Source organism: Pleurodeles waltl, chromosome 1_1 (assembly GCF_031143425.1).
Source record: "Pleurodeles waltl isolate 20211129_DDA chromosome 1_1, aPleWal1.hap1.20221129, whole genome shotgun sequence".
NCBI classification, from domain to species: Eukaryota; Metazoa; Chordata; class Amphibia; order Caudata; family Salamandridae; genus Pleurodeles; species Pleurodeles waltl.
In genome coordinates this window covers 836,472,687-836,499,064 of record NC_090436.1, presented here as the reverse complement: position 1 = coordinate 836,499,064, position 26,378 = coordinate 836,472,687, and the positions used below count along the sequence as shown (strand labels likewise).

At 40.0% G+C, this 26,378-nt stretch overlaps 1 protein-coding gene across 1 annotated transcript in view; it reads right to left on the bottom strand.

Moving 5' to 3' along the window:
* The window catches only part of TMC1 (transmembrane channel like 1), a 372,520-nt gene that overhangs the window by 25,434 nt on the left and 320,708 nt on the right, over positions 1 to 26,378 (bottom strand). Inside the window, exons 11-14 of the mRNA XM_069242288.1 lie at positions 17,038 to 17,217; positions 16,768 to 16,920; positions 15,575 to 15,703; positions 11,472 to 11,539 (exon numbers count right to left, since the gene is read on the bottom strand). Coding sequence (XP_069098389.1) covers positions 11,472 to 11,539; positions 15,575 to 15,703; positions 16,768 to 16,920; positions 17,038 to 17,217 — 530 coding nt within the window. The remainder of the gene's footprint in view (positions 1 to 11,471; positions 11,540 to 15,574; positions 15,704 to 16,767; positions 16,921 to 17,037; positions 17,218 to 26,378) is intronic.

The window sequence follows — 26,378 nt, the reverse complement described above, 5'->3', positions numbered from 1 at the left end:
TGTGAAGTCACTGCCCCGGTATTTTCTAGGGGAGTGTGTTTCAATATCTCTGAGTGTCTTTTGTAATGACAGCTTACTTCAAACTTGGATTGGAGTATATTTATAACTGTTTGTTTCACCTTTAGGCCAGTAGTATCTTTAGAAGTGTAGTTTGTGAATAGCAATGGTTTTACTCTTATGTAGGTAAGTGTTTGCATTATCAGGCCCCTTTCTAAACCTCTCCTTACCCCTCCTTAAACCTCTCGTGATCCCACTCCAAACCCCTCCCATTTAGTAGTGAATGGTCCCCATTTTCCCACCGCTCCCTCTAGTCTGTTCACATTTTCTTCTAAGTAGTAAACTTACATGTCCACAGATCTCCTCATAGAAAAAAATATGTCAGGTGGAGGAGGAGATTTCCAGCTGGAGGTTTGGTAATGTTTTAATAATTTTTACGTACACCAAAATACTGTTTGTGAATTGGAAGCATTGTGCTACAGACACCAGACACACTTATGAAATATTTCCACTGATCAGGAAATAAAATTATATTTCTAGATAATTACAAATCTGAATAAATGGGAAAAAAAATTCAAATAAAAGAAGAACGTTTCAAATAGTAGTTCTTGAGCATAGCATGTCCAATCAAATATTCAAATTGGTAAAATGATACCATCAGCGTTTTAGCTTTCCACCATGCCTAATGATGGATGAAAATAAAATGTACATAGATTTCTATTCACAATTTGTCATATTAATATATATTCATTTCAATAGAGATGAAACAAGGAAATGTATGTGAGGGGTGCAGACATGAAGGTTTGGGTAAACTGTATTTGAAGTGCCCTGGCGCAGTGGGGAAAGCACTGGGTTTTGATTAAAGGGCCCTAAATAAAAAAACGTGTTTCTGTTATTTATGTTACTGACGTAACTTTTTCCAGTTTGCAGATCTACTCAAAGTGTGTAATGTATGATTACAGACATAGGAACCAGAGATACACCACATATTGTGCACCTTTATGCAAGAAGCAATGAGGTGGCCAGGTGATGGGCTGCACAGCCACGTGCCTGGTATGGGCAGTGGCAGGTGGAGCCAAGAACAACTGGATACATTGTTCACTCCATGGCCTTCCACATGAGAAAAAGTCACCTCCTTCTATACTTCCATACCCATTTTGATAACATTAATGAGTATCATCCCCACCCTCAAAAAATTTGACATGCAGTTCAATCATTCTTCACTTTCTCATACTTCCACCTGTGAAATAGTCTTTCTACTTGAATAGTGCCAAACTATGAAAAGCTCTTGGTTCACCTAAGCACTATTTACAACAGAACCCAACCTTTAACCTGCAATGTTTATGATAAGCAAGCGATTTTGCTCACAGGAAATAGGTAATGATTTTGGGGAAAAGGGACATTACTAAGGGTAAGTGATGGAGAATGCACAGTAGCAGTGTGCAGAACCAAGAGCTACCCCAGGAACCACACGTTCTAAGATTGATGAGATGAAAAGTGTGTAAACAAATATATCCGTTTACTCACTTATATTCCATGCTTAATGAGATTTTTCTGTGTTGTGTTGTTTCATTACATATGTTGTCCTTGTCCTTTTTCTCCCATAGAAGGGCACAGTGGCATGCCTCCAGACTGAAGTCACAGGCAAGTAGACTGGCCTTAGTTTTGCATGTTTTTTCCATGTCCTATATGTGTGACTAACTACTGATGATTTACTAGACAATAGTGACTGTCTTAAAGTAGTGATAATTTCTGAAACAATGTGATGTATCTCAGTCCTGATGAAAGCCCGAGAACCCCTAGGGCCATGACTAATTTTAGGGTATATGGACAGTAACCCCTCCCCACATAACCCACATTTTTAACCTTACCAGTGATACCCAAAATAAAGAGATAAGGGGTAACCACTAGGTATTTTTATATATATTTTTACCAAACTACCTGTTAGGTCTAGAACCTTATCTAAAGTGCTACCTGGATGATGATTGAGCCCACCCTGGTTTTTATGGACCAGGGTGCAACCCGGAGATGAAGAAAGAACACAGTTCTTAGGGCCTGATTTAGATATTGGCGGACAGGTTACTCCATCACAACGGTGGTGAACGTCCCAGCTGGAGAAATCTAAATTCAATAGGAAATATTGGGATTTAAATTTCAGGGGACGAGGTATCTGCCACCATTGTGACGGAGTAACCCATCTGCCAATATCTAAATCAGGCCCTTATTTGCTTGGCCTTTGCAACAGGAGTAGCTGTCATACAGTAAACTACCAGAATATTGAGTGTTTCTTTTATTTTGACCTCCAAAAATATTGACTGCAGAACACTGAGTACCACTATCATGAATTTAAATATATTTAAGTAACTATAGATTTGATAGTCTTAAATCTACATCTATCTACATTGACTAAAATATAGCTTCAATGTGTGTGGATTTGGTGTTGGGAATATAAAATCAATACTTACCTATGAAAAGTTCCACTACTTCATGAGGGTATGTATAGATACTTGTAGATTTCCTGTTCCTAAAGAAAAGTCTACATATCTTGATTATGTTTATCTTCAAGGTACACACACAGATGTGGAATTTAGAACAATGAATCTATACTGTTCTTAAATATATACTTATCTCTACAATATAGTGGTAGTTGATATTCTGCAGTTGATAGGTTTGTTGGTTGATATGTTTGATCTCGATTTTCTGACCTGCAAACCTTCCAAATTTCAATCACTGTGACAAATATGGATTCCAAAGGAGTTTCATTACGCAGGGACATAAGGAACTTCGAGAAAAGTAAGACTAGATAGTAAACAATCAAACAGTATGAAAGGAATGAGTTCAATAGTTGTATCCATCCATAGAGATAATAAGGATTTATTTGAACCTTTGGGCTGGGTAGGGAACTTTATTAATGAATAATAATGAGATCCACTATCACCTATTGATCTTCCCAGTTTTACACACCTTCTATACAGCAAAGGAGTTAGTGGAAAGAGATGTCCTTGTCTTTAGCAAAGGCGTTCACTCATACTCTGCTTTTTGGTCAAGTATTTTGTTAAGTTTTGTCACTCCAAAGAGGACCACATAAATACAAACAAAATATAAAAAACAACTAACAATAAACATATTATAAATTATGAAACACAAAAAGGTCATGCTCTCTAGAACCATGCTTTACAATGAAGACCTGAATGCAAAAAGTGCAATTAAAGTGTAAATGCAAGGGATTAATTCAATAAACAGTACAAGTCTAGAGCAGCACGATAAACTAGCGTCCTAATATAGTTCCAAGATGGACAATGAAATTCATTTACCATTATGTAAGAATACTGATACAATACTTCTGCTATGGATAACATAGTCTGAGTTGATGCATGTCATTTGAAAATACTGATTCAAGAAGCAGTAATATGAACGCATTTAAAAAAAATATAAACAAAATTAATTTGTTTTGTGCAATCTGTTCCAATGCGAGAGGCAAATAAGCATTGATAAACTTCTGCCACTGAAGTTATATTATACTTTATGAATAATGGTCTTAACAATTAAGGATGTAATGTATAAAGAGAGGGACACACAAATATCACGTGATTTAGCTTGTGGACATAACTCGGGCAAAGATCACAAACCCTCTCCTCCCTAGGAATACCCTCCGAAGCAACAATAACAACTCGTAGAGGAAGAAAATTCAACTTTAACAATAAGATTATTTAACCCACACCATTGGGGAGGTTTTTTACAGACACAGCTCTCCACAACAATATTGTTCTGCGTGTGCTGAGCGCAAAGCAAAATATCAGTTTTCCGACTTGCTTAATTAATCTTTTTTTTCATCTAGTTTGGGCATTTGGGCATCTCGTTTAGGTAATGGCCAATATCAAACAAATCCAGTGCTTTCAGATAATTTGAGTAAAAGCACTCTTTCCCTTCAAACTGTACAATATGTCAAGTTTCAAAGCTGCATGAAAGGAGCCCGGATCACTATTCAGAAGATTGCTCCCTCACCTTAAAACAGCTGCCATAACAAACAGAGCCATAAGGCGAAAGGGGCAGTCAGATGATTCAGATTACAAAATTGGCTCCAAGTACTCCCTTTCACCTTCTCAAAATGGACCAGTACTGCACCTCCATTACTACACAGGCATAGCCTAGAGAGGACAGTCTTTTGATCCTATAGAATGCAAGAGCAAGAGCAAAGTGACTTTGCCCACAGGACTTGTACAGTCTACCAATAGCTGATGCCTGGGACAATGCCTTGCTTCTACACTGACTAATATGATCATTACTTAAACAATTACTAGAGAAAGTTCAGCCAAGGTATAGATAACATTTCACCACTTCCATCCTTTCATTTCCCAAAAACCAAAAAAGACCTTTCCTGAGTCTGCACCTAAAAAACATAACTTTATTCTTAAAGATGTTTATTTTCAGGTAATGTTCAAACCCAGCATGATGCCTCTGCAGTCCTATTGGGGTTAAATCCAACATGACAATGTTGTCAGCATAAAGTAAACAACTAACATTCATTGATCCTAATTTAGGTGGATCCCCTTTCATTTGTCCAACTCTACTATGTAAGTCATAAATGTAGAGAGAGAAAAGAAGGGGCGCCAATTAGCATCCTTGCTTCAGACCATTATGTGTTTCCACTTTGCTAGACAGACCATGATTCCCTCCCATCAAGACCTGAGTCCAGGTGGAAGAGTGCAGGGCAGTAATTAGACTGAGGAGATGAGATGGAATCCCCAACGCAAACAATTTTCTCCTCAGCATCCCAAAGGCCCTTTCCTGAAGATGAAGAAGAATACATTAGATTATCTGTGGAAGAATCAAACAAGCATACACTCACTGATTTTATACAAGAGGCTAAATACATAACATTATTACTGGACCAAAAGGTACACCCATTTGTTTTACTATGAACTACAGTTCTCTTTGTTAGATTCCAAGAATCAAACATCGTGAACTCTAAATCCATGACTACCGAAAGAACACCACGATCACTTAAATCTGATCTTAATACAGAAAACTGTGTACAAGCTCCAAACATTTGATAAGATAATACAACATAATCAATTAATAAGGGCCCTCAAGAAGAATAAAAGGTAAAGGAAGCTGGAGAATCCTCAGGGACGCTACCATTAAGAGCCACAAATCCATTAGATCTCAAGCTCTCTAAAACATACACCCCTCCTATCTGGTCTACTTTTCCCCAGAAAAATAGCTTCAGGGATACACCAAACTTATTCCAACTCAGAAGTTCTGAGGATCACAGAAGCAGAGTTTGAGATTTTAGCATTAAAATCACTTGCAGCAATAATCAAAAGACAATCTTCAGAAACACTATTATCTATGAAAGAAAGCACAGAAGTAACTAAGGCATCATAAAACTTCCCTGGGGGATAGTCACATTTACCAGTAAAAGGCTGAATACATCCCATCTGTCATCCTGGATACAGCTAACTTTAAACAAAGACATAATTTAGATAGATGGACAAACACCAAGGGATTCCAATTTATGTCGCTTCTCAGTAAAATAGCAATGCCTCCACTAGCATGGCCTTTTGCTGAAGGTTTTATTGCGTAGGAGTAAGCAAAATAATTCTCCACTTAAAATCGTCACATCTCCAAGTTTCCTGTGAACAAACAATTAATGGACTGAGACGTGTTAAGAAATTTAATGTTTAATTAGCCTGTCCCAGACCCACCATATTCCAAATAAGAATTTTGCCCACAGGGATACTTCTGAAAAAAGGGAGTTTTGTGTTGTTTTTGCAGCCTTCAACATGCCCGCCAACCAACCCCATGATTCCGACTCTTCTCCTATTCCAACCTCCCTGGCACACGAGTCCTTGTAACCCACAATTTTTATCACTTCGCCCAGTGTCCCTATCAATGGAGATTGCGATATCCCTCAGCTTTCCAACCTCCCGACCACGGTCTAACTCCTGAGTGACATCCTTAAGTTCCAAACTTGGACTATTTGACTTAGATTCAGCAATGAAAAGCATCAATACCTCTTTTCGGAAAGTGATCTACATTCAGGAAGGTCAGCATTGCAAGTCTCCCAGAGCTAACTGTGACCCTTGACACTTGGCGAAGAAGGTAGGGGGTCCAAGTACACACAATCAATATATCTTCTAGTTACCAAACTTAATGCCTCTATTTCCAGTAAAAGCTGCAAAATGGAGCTTCTATTCAAAGGGCCCAGTTCACTATCGAACAGGGAAACAATATTCAAGGTGCTATAAAAAATATTAGAAGAATTACCAGAGTCGTGGTCCCTCACATTATTACTATTATATTGTGATCCAGCCCCCGAATAAGGCAGCTGAGGGAGCCTCACCGTTAAGTGTTCCAGCTAACTTGGGGGTGACATGTGGGGACAATTCTACACAATGGGCAACTGATAATAACCTCTCGGTAGCCTTCCCACCCTCTTGCGGGGGCCTCACTCCCAACCTCTTCAATGCTCGGTATTTTCACATTCGCAACCCCTCGCCCATCAGCCTTTTTCCCATAATCTACTTTCCTGTCACCCTCATTTTTATAAGCAATCACCCCTGTATCTGGGGTTAACCCCTTCTCCTGCCAATGGCAATTAAAATGTAACCCTTCTAATGTAGTTGAGGAGTGCCTGCTAGTTATTTCAGGCAAATCAGGCTCCAGGCCTAGGGATAAAGGAACATTCTCTGGGTCTTCAACTATATAGGGCTGAATAGTAGGCATAGGCTCTTCAAAAACGTTTGGAAACTGAAGTTTTTTTGGCTTTCTTTTCATAATGCACGTAGTACTTCCCATTTTTCCTGTTAAGCATTTTACCCTAGGACTACCCAGAGAGGCCCCCTTCACTGAGGAAGCACTATTTATGGTATCCCCAAGTGATTCAACACAAACTCACTTATCTGAGGGAAGGGCACCACTAGAAGAGGTGAGGGGAGTAGGAGCCACGTTTAAAATTTTTTAAAAAAAAATGCATAGGGAATTCTCGGATTCAGTTACATTAGAGCTTTGAGCATCTTCATGCCACTCCTCAGACAAATGTATAACAGAGGAATAAGGTACCTTGTCACTCTCATGCGTGGCCTCAACTTTACCATAAAATTGCACAGATAGTGGTGCCCCAGCTCCACCAGAGTCACCCATCTGTATTCCAATTTTTTTCACCCCACTTTTCTCCACATTGTTAGTTTGAGAGGCCTGAGACTTTACCTCTGCACCAGTTTCTTCCTTCCTCGAACCTAGGCCAAAAGAGGTGAGGTGCTGCACTCCCATTAAAAATGGGGACAGCTCATCCAACACATGGTCAGACTTTGTAACAGGTCTATCCAGTTGATCCAAGATAAAACCCTCTCAATACACAATAAAGTATCGGAAGAGATATCAGAAAAACCCTTGCCCCCTTTCACTCCTACCCTTTCCCCTTCCAAAAGAGATGACTGCACAATTACATGTCCCCAGTAGGTAAGGACAAATTAAAAGTTGTAATATTCATAGTATCCGGCAGCAATGACGAGATGGTGTACTGCTGTAGAGGGCTGGTAACGATGGATGACTAGATAAATGTTGCAACAAAAGTCTCAAATCTGTGTCCAAGTCCATATCCAGATCCATTTCCAGAACCATAGATTGACTCAAATTAGCCTTTTTTTCGATCCTTCTCTATGAGAGCAGCAGTGTTAGGCAAGGAGTAGTCCTCCAGCATGCAAGATTCCTCTTCGCATAGTGCCCTACAAGAGCATCCAGGTGATTCCAAGGGAATTTGCTTGTGTAACAGAATTATGGGAGCAGAAACCACATCTTGACCAGCATCTTGACCACAAAAGGGAGCCATAGGGCTTTTGGAACAATTATCCGATTCCACCAAAATGTGTGCAGTATTTAACATAGGTGTGGCCCCTGCTCCAATTACCATTCCACGCCCAACAGAGTCATTGGGTGTGCTTGAGAGAGCAGCCGTAGATGACCCATGACCTAATCCACCAGTCTGGCATAGAAACTGAACCGGAGGTGGTGCCATATCCAAGCTCATAGTAACTGCTTGGTTTATACACAAACCCGGCCCCAAGTCCTTTTTCCCTTCCCCACAGCCACTCTTTGGAAACAAGGTCAAATCAGTAGGGTGAGACTTCAGGGGGGATAAATGAGACTGTGGCTTATCATTCTAGATAGTTTTTTAAAGTTTGCGAGAACAAGAGGAAGTAACACCTGAGCCTGTAGACGAAACTAGAAGGCCAGAGCGCAGATACCTGGGAGACATCTTATTGCAGTGTCCAAAAATGAAGAACAACTGCAAAGGAAAAAGGAAACGTGCACCAACTCAGGCTAAAACCTTAATATGGTTGATTAAGGTTAGCAGTGGCTGAACCTAGTGTAATCACACTATAAATCGTTCTCACAGATCGCACCCCAACCTAACAAGACCATCTCAGTGATACCAGACTCAACCCAATCCAATATTATTGTAGGGGAGTTGTAAGAGATTTATTAAAGGTCATAAGGAAGAAAAAAGTATCAAAGGCAATATGACAGGATAACGGCAGCAATGGAGAATAACAAGGGAGTGGGCGCGCAACCCCTGGCTGAGGCACAAATCGCACCAGCCTATTGCTGCCCGCTTACGCGCCCCAGACGAAAGAACCTCTGCCTAACGCTTACCCACACACAGGCCTTCATAAAAGTTTGTCCTGTCCATTCCATCCTGTCTGCAAAATCCTTGTCTGGCCTATCCATGGCATTAATGGCCTTTACAGACAAACAGGTAATCAGCAGACCTACCCCGTGCTCTGCTCCACTTCACTGTGAGTGCGGGGGAAGGGACGGCAGGGCAGTGAACTGCAAATTGCACATGTCAGTAGGCGGCACGCGTGCTCTGGGCACTTCAGGGACTGGAATGGGTGCAAAGGCACTCCCTATTGTCCTGTTGATGCCTCCGGCATTCTGACTCCTAGCACTCCTGACCCTCAACTGCCAGCTGGCCGGCATCACGCTTCTGCTGCACCAACAATCGCCACCAACGCAATATGCTTTGCTCCTCCTTTCTGCAGATGCGGTTTCTCAGCACACGGCCATCGACTTCGGCTTCTGTGCTTCTGCTTTCTCGCTCGAGAAAGACCAATGCATTTTCCTCTGCTTTTTGGTCACTGATGGACTTTCTCAACACTGTGGCATCTATAAACACAGTAGGAATGCTGCCTTATTTTTAACCATTTATTACGTAAAGAAGGGTTCACAGTTTAAGATAGAAGTATAAAGACATACGTAAACTTGGCTGGTTGTGATGGGACCGGTGAGAATGGATTGGCCGGCTCAATTTTGCTGAAAATTCTACCAATAGGGCACTTTAAGAGCACCTAGATATTTGTTCAGTGGGACCTACCAATGACATAATAGGTTGTCATATTTGAAAACATCTTTTAATCCTCTCCATTCCTATCACTTCGTTTAGGCCCATTCACAAATTTGGGGCACCATTTTTAATGTGTGAACAGTGACAAGTGGAAAAGCTGAGTGATAATACTTTTGCCATCCCTTTATACATCATCAGTGTTACAGATCACAGGCAGTTCACATTTCTCTAATTAGCCAGTTTTCGCTTAAAAAAGACTTCTGAGCATCTTTCTCAATAAGGATTATCATAAGGGTTCCTATAACTGGGCCGTTTCTTTTAGGAGTATTTCACTTTACACATAACATTCAATACTAATATTCAACATTCCTAGTAGAGTTTTGGTTTGCCCCAATAACTTGACCCCACCTGATACTTCCGAATATGCAACATAGATTTTTTTATGCTTCCATAGGAAGGCAATTTTTGGAAAGTGAAAATCCACTTTCATCAAAAGATTTCCAGGCCTTCCTTTGCCTGACAGAAAAAGGAATGAGACATCATTTGACTTATGGATTTTCAGACTGTCTTCGATTCTATCCCATATTTCTCTCTATATCCTCATTTATTAACTTTTTTCAGGGCATATATTAAATTCGTTTTCTGTTAGCATACCTTTTACCTTCTGTAGTTACCAAAACTTGCAATGGAAAGACATTTTATAACACATATATATAGATATATATATCTGCTGAGTGTGAAAACAGTCTTTGTGGTCTAACTGCAGTCAGTGATGTCTGGCCACAAACTGCAGCAACTGGGGGTTGTTCAGCTCCAACGTCCTGGGGTCTCACTACTATTACATAGGTCCACATGTAATTTCAATTACACTGGGGTTATCGTAGTAATTTTGGCAATTCTGCATTACTCTTTGACCAGGATTACCAATAATAAAATGATTTGCCCTGCTTGCATAATTATGAGTAATATTCGGAGAAGAAAATCCTATCAGAGAGCATATTTATAGAGTGCGAGGGACCTCACTATTTGTATTATGCTGCATTTAACAATATTTCTTAACGCAAAATGGTGCATTGTGCCCTAAGAAAATAGTGTTAAATGCCGGGAGTAAGTAGGGGGGAAATCCTACCTCAAGAGCACATTTAGTGAGCACTAGCATCTGCTTGCGCTCGCTAATCCTGTTCTTTTTCATTTAGCCCTATTTCATAGCCTCTAATGCATTCTCACATCCATTTTGTACACAAGGGGACATTTTTGCACTATGAAATGTCATTTACTCTTCTTGCATACTTATGTGTAATTTCACAGAATTCTTAGGTAATTCTGCGTGATTAGGCAACACTGAATTACGCAAGTTACGCCCACCGCTAATTCCACGCACCATAATAACAAAGTGGCACAATGCATGCATTTCATAGTAAACCCTTGTGCCTCATTATGCCTGCACTAGCATAATCTATGCAAAGGGGCGTTCCCACGCAGGGAGGCCCAAAAAAATGGTCCAGTAAAAATTACTAGATTTCATTGCGCCATTTTTGGCATCATTTTTAATGCCTGCTTAGTGCAGGCATTAAAATGACACACCCATAATCTCCTATGGGCCTCCTGGTGCTTTGCTAGACTAGCGTTAACATTTTTGGTGCTAGTGCAGCAAAGCGCACAATTGCGGCAAAATCTTTGATGCTATTGTCGTATTGTAACTACGGCACACCCATGGTGCCATAAGGGGGTAAATATGCCCCTCATTTGTAAAAACAAATGTCACTTATTCATCTAATACCTTCCTTCCTATACATCTAACACCTTCTTCATAGACTTGAGACTGAAGAAAAATGATACATCAACACTTTTTCAAGCTTTGAATGACATAACTTTATATCAGCAAAAGTCAATAGATTTGCTAGTGTTGGGTGCTAAATCTCATTCTTCATGGAGAAAGCTGGAAGGCACTAAATTAATTGTATTGTGAATTCCAAGTAGCAAGACTGTATCCAGATACCCACTGATGCCATGACAAAGCCTCGCCAAATTAGAGGAATCCTTGCCTATCTCTGTATTTCCAAAATGCTCATGAATGCAATATGCACATAATAATTAATTCGTAACAATGATTAAAATCACCTACCAGATCATGCCCTGGTTGAAGATTAATCCAAGAACATTGCCACTGATATCAAATTCACAGTAAGAAGGCTGAAAAGGCAAACAGGTTGCTTCATGAAAATGCACATTATGTACTCAGTTTCGAAGAAATAAAAGACAGTTCAGTACAGTGCACGCTCGAATAAAATTAGAACCCTATTTTTGGTAACTTAACTTTTAGGATTTGTGCTGATAGGCTGCAGGTTTCATGTGAGTTGGGACTGGGATCCGACAGGGTTAAGAACATCTTAGACACAAGAGTAAGCCGGTTTCTGTGAGAAGGACTCAGCTCATACTTGTTAGTGAGATTATTGTGACGTGAGCAAGAGTTTACCAAACAAGTACACAGATATGCTGTAAAGCGTATAATGGTTCAAGGCGAGTTTGTGAAAATGAACTAACATTTTTTAAAGCAGGTCAGGAAACACTGGAGAAAAAAGCTAAAAGTGAAACAAAGGGTCATGCAAAAATGACCAAAGAAACAAAATGTTCCAAAGTAGTCCAAAGTTGATTTTACTCTTGAGAACTGAAGGTTCATCAATAACATCATCATGTAACCTTTAATGTAGCGTTCACCGTCCGGGAAGTTAAGTACATAATGAAGCAGTACTGAGAAAGAGGGAGCAGGATGTGCCTGCGTGCTGTGCCCCTGATAGGCAGGCTCTAGCCCATAGACAGTCTGCTATAATTACAAATGTTTTACACTTAACTTAGGAACAAATATAAAAATGGTCAGCCGACCAATACATGTTTTGCAAGACTTCTAGAATATGCTTCATTATTATGACTTAGTTTGCCAGCATTTTGCCGTTGTTGCTTTTTCTCAATATTTTCTTGGAGGGGTCAAGACATATGGCATTACAGTACTCACTTTTTATCCCCCCCCCCCACTCCTCTGACCATTAAAACTTGTTTCTCATCAGTAAATGAGTGAATCCTCCTAACAGTTTCAGGACAATGCAACTTTATTTATGGAGCTCTTCCAGTACTTGATGTGATGAAATATCGTCACTGTGATTAGGTTTTCATCACCAATATGTGTGCAAGAATCTGCTACAAGCAAGGTTTGCTAGCAGCTTTCTATTTTCACTAGCTTAAATGGCATAGCAAGCAGTAGGAATTTTCCATTTTTCTCACTGCGTCCGAGACAATTAAACCTAAGTTGGCAGCCACCTCCAGAAAGTTTTGAAGTTGTACAGTGGCAACTTTCTCCAAGGCCTTTCATAGGTACGAATAGTTGGAGATAGAAGAGAAGATAGCAGCTCTACATAGTCCTATATGTTTCCTGATAGGTATGGGCGGGGCTGTACACGCCCTTTATTCCATCTGGCATTTCCCCTGTGGGCTGGAGCCCTTGAAGGCTGGTTTTGAAAGCCAAGGACAGCTTCTGCTGCCTCTGTCACTTTCACTAGGTTAACCTTAGCAGGCACAGGACTGTTTTAGAAGAGAAAGAGAGGGAGGGACAGGCAAAGTAGAGAGAACGTGATCAGAGAGGAAATAGAGGAGATAAGGCGATGGTGAGAATGAATGGGTGAAAAGAGGGATTGTACGAGAAGACAGGAGCAAGACTAGTTTGAACATTTTTGCCAGGGTTGCTTATAGTTTCCTGGGCTAGCCTTGGGTATATGTCACTCACAAAATTTGCCAGATTAAGTCAAGGAATGATTATTCTTACATTATCTTTCCACATTTCCTTATGGAAAATATATGCTCAGCCTATTCATGCACCAGGACTAGATTTTGCTTGACAAAATCCTGCTCAATCTCTGTCTCACTATCCTACTTAAATAATAATATTTTGTTGTTTTATTTAGTTATAATTCTTCACACCAAGCTGCTTGGTTCCTCACTTCGGGGCAATATACCCAGCATCTTTAGAGATTTTAGCTGCTATACAGCAACATAAAGGAATCCTTTGCTTGAGAAACATCACTTCAAATGCTCTCACTCTCTAAATCAAAGTAACACTTAATCAGTTGTGTTGCTTTCTGTGGAAATTACCTCCTAATCATTATCTCATGATTATACTACTTAATGGTCTTCATACAAGGCTTTACGTCTTGATGTTTTCTGGAGCTAGCTTGATTGTGGTCTGTGCGACTAAAGATTTCTGGATTGTAGGGTTCTATTTTTTTCTCTAGGATTTTGTGATTCACAGGAGATTTACATTTTCTGGACAATGCCGTCCTTACATATAATCTCATATCCTGGTCTTTCCTAAGATGAAGATCTTTTCAGAACATCTTTGTCATTCTGTCCAGTAAATCAAAAGCTGCAGTAAGGGATTTGTTAAGCAAAACAAATGTTTGATTGGATCTTGTCGGGTATGGTAACGACTTCCAACAACCAATCTAAAATGTTCCCTTTGTGTAAGTCTGCACTGTTGAATATTGAGTGAGTCTTAGACCCTGATTTATACCTTTTTGCGCTGCATTTGTGTAATTTTTTGGACGCAAAAGCGCCGTAAACTTACAAAATACAATTGTATTTTGTAAGTTTACACCACATTTGTGTCAAAAATGGACACAAATGCGGCGCAAAAAAGTATAAATCAGCGCCTTAGTTCGCTCATCATTTACCATGATTTGCAAGTGCCCCTATCACGTTGCTCTTAATTCAGCAAGGTAACGTTTCCAGTAATTATCATTTTAATTTCAGCAGTGAACAACAAAAGTATTAAGTCTGTCAGACCTGGAGGGTTGGTACTTGGTGGGTATTAAACAACAATCATGTTAACAACACCCAAAGTTCTTAACAACAGCTAATCAAATAAGTATTAAAAAACAGATATTTCTGAGACACAGCTTTGGTAAGTGGTGGAATGGATTCTATATCCACCTAGGTTTCTGGGATATCCAACACATCTAAATAGTTTCAACCATCAACAAATGTACGTCCATACAGTGAGTTGCCATCGGACAAGCATTGATAAGCGCATAGCTTCTAGTGCCCTGATTGTTCTTGCAAATGTATGCCTACAGCTTTTCAGTCACAAATTAGAAGGTGGGGCATAGGTGGGGATGTGGTCAATTAGCCTTATCCTCAAAGTGAAGCATAGTTTGTTGGTGGATTGTGAGGTGATGCTTTCAACAATGTCTAAATAGACCCTTAGGAGTCAAGATCACTTTAAAAGTGCAATCCTAATATCAGCTCAGCAGGATGGACATCGCTGATGTACCCAATCAAGCAATGTTGAATTCACCAGGTGCCTCTTGGAAGGCTCAAGGACGCAGCATTGGAGATCTGGCTCAATATCGTCAAAAAGAACTCATGAAAATTTTGAGTCACTGCATGGGAAATCTTGAACAAAGCTAGTTGTGCTTGCTCAGTCACTCGCTCAATGAAACTGGATGATGCTGAAGCTCCAGCAAGGTGGTGTTAAACATCGGATTGAACTAGGTTGAGGCAGGTTGAGTCAGGATTTAAAAAAGTGAGGGATGCTCACTTGGAAGAGTGTTAAGCGAGGGTGCGCAGTTATTTCTGACCACGTGCAGCTGCTAAATTGGTGAGCTTGCTTTGGCTCAAATCCTGGCTAATCCTGAGTTTTTTCATGGTTGGAAGAATTAAATTTCCCAACTGAAAAATCCTGTCTACCTGCTACAGATTTGTTCAGAGGCAGTACAGCTGAACAAAGCCCCCTTTTCACAGTTTAATTTTCTTCCCCTGAGCACAGGCTCTTTACAACTTCCTCAAAATACACGCTTCTTGTGACAAATTCCTTCCACCAGGGAAGCACTTTCCAAAATGTAGTTGCAGCATTAATATATTGGAGATGTAAGGAGTAAAGACATGGGTACACACTTTAAGCTCAGAGACATGAGTAAGGCTGTCTGGGTGGGACTACATTTTGGTGACTGAAAGAAGCACAATATTTCTTCTCATGTTCCCAGTATAAATCTGCCTTCTCTTTTTAAAAAGTTGGTAAGCTTCACGCTTCACAACACTTACAAAGTTGTGTCTCCAGGCTGAAACTTAGCACAGTGCTAAATCACAAGTACAATCCTGTAGGCAGTGCCATCTGTCAATATTGCATTGTCATCTGGCAAGTAACAACTATATAATACAATTAAAGAAACTGCAACTCACCCATCCATATTCCAGATCCCAGCACCAACAATAATTGAAAAAACGGACAAAAACAGCTTGCAGGAAATCTCCAGCAAGAATGGTAATGTATGTAGTCATTATGTCGGATACCGTCAGGCGTACAAATTCCTGTGAATAGACGTAAACAGCCTCAATGTGTAGAAATCTTGTGATATTAGAGTTGACTTTATGTCACAAGTAATAGCCAACACATGAAAAGGGAATGCTTAACCACTTTGTGTATGCACATACGTTTAAGCTTCATACAGTATTACATGCTTTCGTATAGACTGATGTTTTCTCCAATTGACCAGTAATTGCAACAAACCATCCTTCTCTGATATAACATCATGTTCAGACAGAAAATGTCATTTACAATGGCTATGCAATATTATTTGGAAATTGCTGTACTACTGATATGGCAGAGTTTTTCTGTCTTGTGGTGGAAACAAGTCATGATACACAACACTTTCTTCCACAGGAATGGGGAGTGTGATAGCTCTTGTAATTCCATTTTACCAGTAGCTGGAGCATACAAATGGCAGAAATACCTAGAGTAACCCACATCGCCACATGGATAATTCCACAACTGTTCATCTGATGAATCATATTCTGGGCATATCCAACTTTAATGCCTTGAGGTATCATCATTGGATGTTTTTCTTATGATTGTATATACATACGTCTAATTCTTGGAGTGAGCAACAGCAAAGGATTGAATAGGGCAAATAAATCAGTTGTGTTTTGGTAGATGAAAGTGGATACCACAGCATTAATCAAAATTTCAATAATACCACTTTCAAGACACATGAGGACTTGTTTGCGTAGCACATATATGTGAATAGTTCAGTGATGCATTAAAATGAGTCATACAACATATTTATTCTTGCATTGGGTAGTAACATTAGCATCTAGTGATTCAATAATGTAACTTGGTGAATTCCTTTAAGCTGTTGTTTTCTATCAAATGTATTGACTTACTTTAAATAAAGATGGTAAAGAAGTGTATTAGTATAGCTTAACATCTTAGACTTTGAGAACCATGCACATTTTAGTCAATCTGTAAGCTTTATTCAAGGTCAAACCTGTGAAGATGTTGCACCCAGTGTCACAGGTGGTATTTTGTAGTTTGCTTTTCTAAAGAGGATAGACTCCGACTTGCCTAGAGTGCTTTTGACTAAATCTAGTATTACCTGCCCAACCATTGTCTCCCAGCAGGGTCCTCTTGGAACGTCGGCCGGATCCACTTGAATTGGGGGAGCGGTGGAGTTTCCAGAAACTGTTCCATTGTACAAACTTGCTTCCCATAAAGTCATATTATACATCACTATCTTTTCTTCTTCTCGCTAAAAGTATGAAAGAAGGCAGGTTAACCATGCAATATTGGGGCAAACATACATCCATTTTATGGGTAGCTGTTAATGTCAAAACTAATGAAGGTGAACGAAATGTAAGCTGCTTGCCTTCAGATTAATTTCGTCCATCAGGGCAATTAGGAATGTGTACAGGTTTCCCAAAAACAGAGCAAAGATGCGCCCCAATTGCCATCTCAGTGCTATTCTAGGATGATAGTTTTCCAAACCGCTAATCACATCAAATAAAGTTGGACAAAACATACCCAGGAGCGACATAACCATGTTAACCTGGAAAAAGGGAAAAATAAATGAACGTATCAGTTAGATTTGAGGTTCAGCAATCTTTATTCATGTATGTGTATATATGGCATTTCTATATACTTACAAATAAGACGAATTTGAGTTTGATTTTACATTCAATGTCCCAGAAAATGAAATGCAATATCATTTTTATATGGACATGCAAATAATGGGGCCTACTCACAAACTGAACTGTAGTACTACAAAATGCTATTCCCAAACGCACAATTGGAGGTTCCGCCTCCACCTCTTCTATCTGTGTGGATATCTGTGCTCCAACTGTGACATATATGCACATGTAATTATACATTTTAGTAGTAACTGTGGGAGGAACACAGGAATGTGGCTGGAAAAAGAAGTATACTTACCACTGAAAGGGAAAGGCTAAGGGAGGAGTGAGGAGGGGTTAAGTGAGGGTTACGGAGTGCTGTAAGGAGGGACCTGCATGCTCCCATAAAACAATAAGTTAATGTCAATTCACAAATTGCAGTTCTAAAGTTACTTTAGCCAAAAAGAACTCAAAACAGTCATATTTATACTCCATATCGGAGCTGGAATAAGTCAAGCACCAAACATGGCCACTCATAGGTATTCCAACACCTTCACATAGAAAATAATAGTGGCAGGGACTTAAAATAAATCTCCATAGAGAATAATGTTAAATTATATTAAATTACTGCAAATGGTTAAGCACATAAATAATTATATATATGTATATATATTTAAAGTCAGAAAATACATTTTTTATTTCATTTTAACATATTTTAATAAACATTTCAAATTAAAACATAAAATACCATGAAATGTGTGTTAAAATATGATTAAATTACTTGTAATAATTTCCATACATTACGTTTTTACAATTACTAATACATAATAAAAAAATTTTTTTTTAATTTAGCTCGGATTTTTTCACTTTAAACTTCAGAAAAATATTGTTTTATTTTAATATATTCCAAATACATATTTACACATGTAGTTTAATATATTAATGTCACACCATTTTTTGTTTCCTCATTTAAAATAATTGATATAATTGATGTATAATAATATTTAACATAAAAATGTTTTTATTATTTTTTTCTTTGAAGTGTAAATGTAAATATAAACTTTTTTACTTTTTCCTGTACTTTACCACAAGGAGATCTCTGCAACTGGGATGGAATAAGAAAGGTGTTAAAATATTTATTGGCATAATATGTATTATTAGTTATATTTTTTAATATTACATTTTTTTAAATGCATTTATATTTGAAAATTCCCTGTCTCAGTTATTGTCAATGTGAGGAGTTTCAGTATCAGTGATTGGCCATGTGTGATGTTGGACCTAATACTGCTTCTTTTTGGCAGTAGTAACTTTACTGTCGGTAATTTAGTCCATCCCCCCTGTTTGAAGAAGTGGAGACATATGGATAACACCTTTGAGTAACTTAACATTCCTAGACGGTTAATAGCCAAAAGTAATAAAGTTACTTGAAAGTGAAAGAGTAAACTTACACATGCAAATTTACTCATGTGTAACTTTACCTTGGGAAGAGGCCCCGGAGCCTCAATAAAACCACAACATAGTTAATTTGACTTATTCTTTTGAACATAGCAGACATTCATTCTTACTATCATTAGATAGACATTTGTGTTCTTAACCACTCCAGTGATTATTAGCCAAATGGTTTTTGTTGACCCATATCACAAGATTCATAACGGAAGGACCTGGTGCAACTATAATTCCTATTTCTATAGCAAGATAAATGGTAGAGTATTCTCTAAGGGTACTCCACTCTGAGGATTTCATTTTTGAAGCCATTCAGACATAGGTTGCACCCTTTCAACTAAAGATATATGGCCCAGATTTAAGAGGGCCTACAACCTCCTTGTGTCACATTAGTGTCATTTTTTTATCCTATTGTGGCCCAACAAGGCAAAAATGTCCGCACCAGATTTACAAAGTGGAGCAATGCATGCATTACGCCACTTTGTAACCCCTTGCGCCACATTATGCCTGTGCCAGGCATAATGTGTAGAAGGGGGCATTCCCCCATTAGGGGGGGTGAAAAAATGGCACAAAGAAATATAAAAGATTTCTTTGCGCCATTTGTTTGCAACATTTTTAAGGAGGCACACCATTATTTATAATGGGCCTCAATGTGCTTTGCAGGATTAGTGTCAACATTTTTTATGCTAATCCTGCAAAGTTCCAAACTAGCATCGAAAATGTTGATGCTAATTCCCTAAGTACCTCAATGGTGCACTGTATATTAAATGCAGCGCACACATAGTTGCGTTGGGGGGCACTAAGTGGCACAAGAAAAGTGAGGCTGTAGTGGATACAGCACCACTTTTCTTATATCGGGTTCTATGTGTCTTAAGCAAGATTTGATGTTAATAATTTGTTCCTTTTGGTAGCTATGTTGGATATGTAATTGAATGTTGTTTAAAACATATGGCAATGAATGTTCTATTGACAATTGCTGAACCAGAGGGGCCATAATGGTGATTCCTCTAAAACCCTTCATGCTGTATGCTTCAGCAAAAAGATGAACCAATTCTGAGTAGATGCCTATGCTAACAAAAAGGTTGTGGCTATTGGGGCACTATCCTTTACTACCAGATCACATGAGCTGAGAGGGTCTTACAGTTTCTAGCACCTTTGTGATTCTGCGGAGTAAGACATAGAGGAGATCTTCTAGGTTGGAATTTGTTGTTTGGAGTGGAGGGAGGGGGCCCAAAGCAATGAAGACTTTGTGGAATCCCGTTGTAGATACTTTACTCTTGATTTTAAATCGGATTGAGCTTTCCATTAGAGAGGTTTTTGCTTCTGGTGGCTACACTGAGAGTTTAAGTTAAATGTGATTCAAGAGTGATCTGTTGGATGTTTGGGCTTGATTTTCACTTCTGAAGTGATGATGCCTTAGGTGACATCAAGGTGGAGAGTATAGTTTATTTTGTGTGTTGCTTCCTATATCGTTTGGGTAAAGAATACCTCATCAAGACTATTTTATTGGCTGCTTTGTTTTTTAGTAAGTTACCTCAAAGTTTGAAGTTTTACATGAGAAGGTGTTTTTTGCCATTTTGTGGTCTGTGATTTTATTCATTAAGGTTACATTTTTTTCAGATTTGCCTGACATGCGAGGGTTAACAAATAAGAGATTGTAATGGGGGAGAATCTCATTCATAAGTGTTTCAAGGATCTATTGGTTGAACTTACAATGTCCAAGAATTCGGAGAGTAATTAGGGTTGAGAAAAGTCCACTCCACAATCTATGTTTTTATGAAGACTTTAAACTTTGATAGTAGGAGAAAACCCTGCATTGTGACAACGCATTGATTTCAACAATTTGGTTTGTTTGGGTATGGGAATACATCTGAGCATACTACAATGTCAATTTCAGTTTTAGGGTTTTATCAGTAGTTTTCGATGTACATGGGATATTAGTATCTGGAGTTTGTGGTCTACCGGCTTTTCTATTTTACTATATTGTATTGACAGTTGTAGGAGATTAGATCTCAGAGTTACTGCTTTGTGAGGCAATGCATAGTTGATGATTGTAGCTGTAGGTCAGGCACCCTTACATATGGAGGTTCTAGATGAAGATGAGTAGCTGGGGGTGTACGTTTGAGAATTTGGTGTCTATTTCTTTGGTAAGTTTTGGTTGTGAAGTACAGCTATTGGAAGTGTGAATTGAACACTTGTAGTATGCTGAATCCTCCATTTAATTCCAAATGATGTTTTATAGTAATCATCACAAACCCCAGACTTTTCTATTAGACAGCAGGTAAGTCAGGTAAGTTACATATATTTTCTTGCAACTGATATGTTATGTGATGGAGAGCTTTCATTCTTAGTTTTCAATTTGTGGAAAGAAATGTATACTGTGTAACTAGATATTTGGGGTGTTCACCTATGATATTTTTTCTTGAATCTACAACTGGAATTGGTGGTGGTTATAGTGAAGGATATAGGACTGTGGTGGCAACAGCGAGGGAAATATAATTTCCCAGGCAATCATCCCAGTTTATTTTAAAGGTGTGTTAGAGTTTTACAGACTTATTTTCCTAGAGTGCGAAGTCAGCTGAGCATTACACAATATAAACAAATGAGTTGTGCAAAAGTTGATATTATGGTTGGAAGAAATCCCAACTGCCCTGCTAGAAATGGGTTCACCCTATTTGATCCCCCTGGATTTTTTGCATTTTAGACTACCTGGTTTATAGACTTGGTAGGCTGTGAGCGACTTTAACGACCTGAGTCTCAGTCATTGTAAGCTCCGTTATAACCAATTGGAAGTGCTTACCAGAATTGTCTGCCTTTTAATATAAGATTCACTGTCTGCTTACCAGAATTGTCTGCCTTTTAATATAAGATTCACTGTCTGCACAGCCAAGGTAAGGGGCTTTGGACTGATTGTACATGAACATGCATGCACATACATGTGCACACATTTGCTGGCTGAGCATGTTAGACCACCATCTACCTCAGCAGAGTATCTGCTCACAGCTAGTGTGTCTCAGAAGGGACCCTTCAATGAATGATGCTGACTTGGCAGGCCTTATAATCTGAGGGGTCATTATTATTGTGTGAGTATGTACTTCTGTAGTGATTACTAACAAATCTGTGTGATTCACTGTATTATATCCTATCGGTGACATCTACACAAACCTACAGGTTTGTCATAGTTAGGCCTAGAGACTCAGATGGCACACCAATATTATGATAATTCATGATCCAAAATGTAGATTTGGTTTTACTTTCAACAAATTTGGACTCATGCTGGAATTTGAAGATTTATCTTTTTTTACTAACAGCACTTCTGATAGCCTTTTCTAACAGTCTTTGTTACACCTGTGGGGCCACATTGATAACTCTGCTGGCCTGCTGGAGGATCAAAGGCCTCTCCACACAATAGGACCATTAACCACTTCTAGGAGAAGAGAGGGTGCATGTGCTAATTATTTTTCACATTACACCTGGACTGGGAAGGCTCACTCCCATAGAAACAGGACAGCAAGACCTTAGGAGCCAAACGCAGGAGGTATGTCCCTTTGAAGCTTCAAAGGAAAGATACAAGGCAGCTGTTGCAGTAGGGCATAAGTTAAGAAACTTAGAGAGGTCTTTTGACAGACCATTTCAAGTCGTCATGTTGGAATGTCCCAAAATGCTGGGCATAACAGTGGCAGTATGGGTGGACTGGTGATTTGTCACCCTAGGATTGGGCAGGGGTGCCTACCTTCTAATACTTTCAACCCCCACTTAAGATTCCTGCATAGGAACCCCTGTGAACAGCCAGGACATTGGGAAAGTGATGCCAGAGGAGCGCCTATCTGGAAGAGACTAGACACCTGACCTCTACTGTAGGGATAGATTCATGAATGAACATCAGTTGGTACCCAGGAACTGTGACTTGTTTCTCTAGCACCAGTGTTGCTAGCTCCCTCCTACATCTTTTTGAGGAAAATAGAGGGATGAACCTACTGTGGGAGGGCCATGAAGCACTCCCTTTTATCTTCTGTGAACGTGTCCTACAGGAGTGTGACCTACAGAAGGAGGGGGCTGTGACTTCTGATGCCCCAGGTGCTCCACAAGTGACCAACCAAGAGGCCACATGACTTGGAGGATGCAGGTGTGGAGGGCCCTCTGCCATGGGTCTTTGAGGGTACTTCTGAGGAGACAACGCAACCAGGAGAGGAGCCAGGAGCCCAAATAGGAGACTGCTTCTGTTCAACGGATGGAGTTTATTACAAATTAAGCTCCCAAATGAAAACAACAATATAGAGGCAAGGAGGTCTTGAATCAACAGTCCTGGTGGCTAAAGCTGACCACCAGGAGCAAAAGGAAGCCTTCCCCTTCCAGATTGTTCCATCGGAGAAAAGCGGGAAAATAGCTTGTTCTGCCAGGGGAACTTAGTTCAGTCGGACGCAAGGACCATCCCTCTCTTGTATCTTCGGGATACTCCCTGGGAAGGCCAAGATCCAGGAGCCAGTGCAGGCAATGTTGAGGATTCAATTGGGTATATGAGGGCCCCTCCCCAGAAATATCCATTATCCCCAGGTACCTCTGTTCTCAGGGGCCAATGCTAGAATTGCAGCAACTGATGCAATAAGCATATGAATGCTGCTATGCTACCCTATTTCCTGGTTCCAAAGGTGCCCCCAGTTCCTGGAGACTGAACGCACAAGAGAGTGTGTTGGGTGCTTCACCCATGCCCATGTCTGGGGGGATGCGTGCACCTGGCGTCAAGCCTCTAACTGGCAGCCACTCTGTATGGAAAAAACTGTAAAACTTGCTTCTTCCTGTGTTGGTGCCAGCAGGTGGGCAAACAGAAGCAGCTGGCTCCAGTGTGAGATGCAAAAATGGTGAAGGCACAGGGAGCCAGCAAAGAGCCACAGGAGCTTTGAGGCTCTCCTGCAGCACCCAATGAAAATCAAGGTTGTGGGTAGCCCAAATATAACTGGGGCACCCTTTACCAAATGAAAACATATGGTGTGGTGAAGCCACTCATAAAGCTGTCTCCACAAAAGTAGCCCCTACATCATTTATAAATCCTTAACCCACATCTTCTTGGTTAGAGAAAGAACAACTTGGGAAGGCTTTCAATAGAATTGCAAGCACTCCTGGAGATTGGGATTTTGTCCATGTGTTCTGAGATGTGGAGACCCCTTTCACAAGGCCCTAAGCCTGCACTTGAAGCATGTTAAAGAAAGACTCAGGTGTGCAGTTTATTAAACTGAAATGCTTTATTGAAAACACAAAACCTTAAGGGGCATATTTAAACTTTTTGGTGCAAAACTGCGCTAACGTTCACCGCCTGATTGCGCCATTCCTGAGCGCCACATGTATGGAATGGCGCAAGCCGGCACTAAGCTTGGGCTAGCATCAACAGTGCGTCATTTTAGCATGGGGTGATAAATATGGCGCTATGGGGATAGCATCTTTTTTGGATGGCAACGCCTACCTTGCATCTCATTGATGCAAGGTGGGTTCACACATCCCAAAAAACTCCAATATTTTGACGCTAGATGGGACTAGCTTCAAAATATAAATGTGGAGTTAAATTTGCACTGAATTTGCAAAAGAAATTACGCAAATTCAGCAGAAACAGAGTATTGATAAATGCAAAGGTGGCAAATTAATCTAGGTTCCGAATAGACAGGAGGTTGCAAACTTCCTTCACAAGAATAACCACTTTCTTAAATGCCCAAATTGTTTTCTCAGACATTCTTTTGATTATTTTAATACATAGGATTATGATGCCTTTTGTGAGTTGTCCTGTGTATCTGGTACCAGTGACTTCTGAAATGTGGTTTTCCTTGGGTAAGAAACTGGTTAGCTGGGCTTTACATCAATGATAAAATCCACTGAAGTTAAATTATTTTCTCTAAGGGTTCCATTGCTCACATTGAATAGCTAGGCCAAAGCAGTAAGATAATTCCCTGAAAAACTGTATGCAGTGTTATGTGTAGCAGCATATCCAAACAACAATATAGTAAAATAAAAAATGTAAAAGTCTAACTCAACTGGAATCAGACAGAAAAGACTGTGCCAAGAAACGACCATCAAAATAGTGAGTTATATACAAAATAAAATCAATAAAAAATGTGTTGCAAAATATAAAATTGTAAAAATGATGGAATATAATTATATATGTTATTGAGTATAGCAATCTCTGGATCTATTGGCAACATGGTTTGGGGACCAACCCACTAGTCTGCTCCAACCAGTACTTCACAAGTCAGGAGCAAAGTTTTCTGGGACAGAATTACTTTTCTAGTTTCACAGGCATTTCAATTCTAAACTCATAAGTCTTTAAGACTGGAATTTGATTATATTGTTCACTTAGTTTATAGTATTTATTGATCACCACCTCTTTGTGGGTCGCAGAGATTCTCTGCTTCCAAGTAAATAACGCTTTTAAGGTGACGCCTTTCAGCAGTCCATTTTTGCCAGCGGATACAGGTCAATACATCCTTGTTCAAAGGCTTCAGAAATTGTCTCAACAGTGCTGAATGAATTTCCTGGGCACAGACATTCAGTTTATGGGGAGGAACAAACTCTTGAACTTCTTGTTTGGTGATTCAGCTCAAGTTTAAATGGGTCGATGGCAAAGCTGTCACCGCTGTAAAGTCAGGACCCCTCTAGAAAGGAACACAAGCATTTCCAGACCTGTTTTATCCTAATTAGGTCTCATCAGTGCGATGCAGCTTGAGTCCAATGATACAGTGAGCGTGGGAATCTAGTCTGGGTCTTCCAATTACATGAAGATGTTTACCTTGAAAAAACACACATAAATAATAGGTGGAATGTTTGAATTAATATCAGCCACTGGTAGTTATTCAGCCCATATTCTAATCCATAATTTTGTGCCCACTTTCCCACTCTAGAGAGATAACATCCGTATACAAATGAGACTTGATGCTGCTCAACCAAGAACAGATCGGTCTGAAATGGCGGGCCAGATCCATCCCATATGGGAACACAAGCAATTACTGGCAGATTGTGGCTATTTTGACATTCTCATTAACCCGTTCTGTGCCTTGGACGAGGTGATCTCGTCCAAGGCTACAGTTCCCATGTGCCTTAGACGAGGTCACCTCGTCCAAGGCACGGGAACTGGGGGGAGCGCTAGCGCGCCCCCCCTGTGCACCCCACCCACCCCCCCCCAAGGCGGGGATGGAAGGGAAGACCTTCCACCGCCAACCCCCCTCACCCCCTGTGACGTCAGCGTGCGAGCGCGCGCTGATTAGTCACAGTGTCTCCCCCATCGCGCTGGAAGCAGATTGAAAGAGAAATGCTCACCATCTCTCTTTCAATCACGTGGGGGAGGCCCAGAGAGGCTTCAAAGGGAAGGAAACGTATTTCCTTCCCTTTGAAGTCTCTCCCAGGGTTTCAAAAGCTGGATTGCTTGCAATCCGGCTTTTGAAACCCCACTAGACACCAGGGATTTTTTTTTAAATAGACATAAGGGAGCGACCCCTTAGGCAAGGGTCGCTCCCAGGGGGGCATTTTTTGGGCCCATTTCTGCCCCCCTGGGGGCAGATCGGCCTATTATTAGGCAGATATGTCCCCAGGGGGGGCAGTAACCTCTAAGCGCCAGGGCAAAAAAAAATGTGGTGTTTTATTTTTTGTTTGTTTTTTTAGAGATGGGGAGTGACCC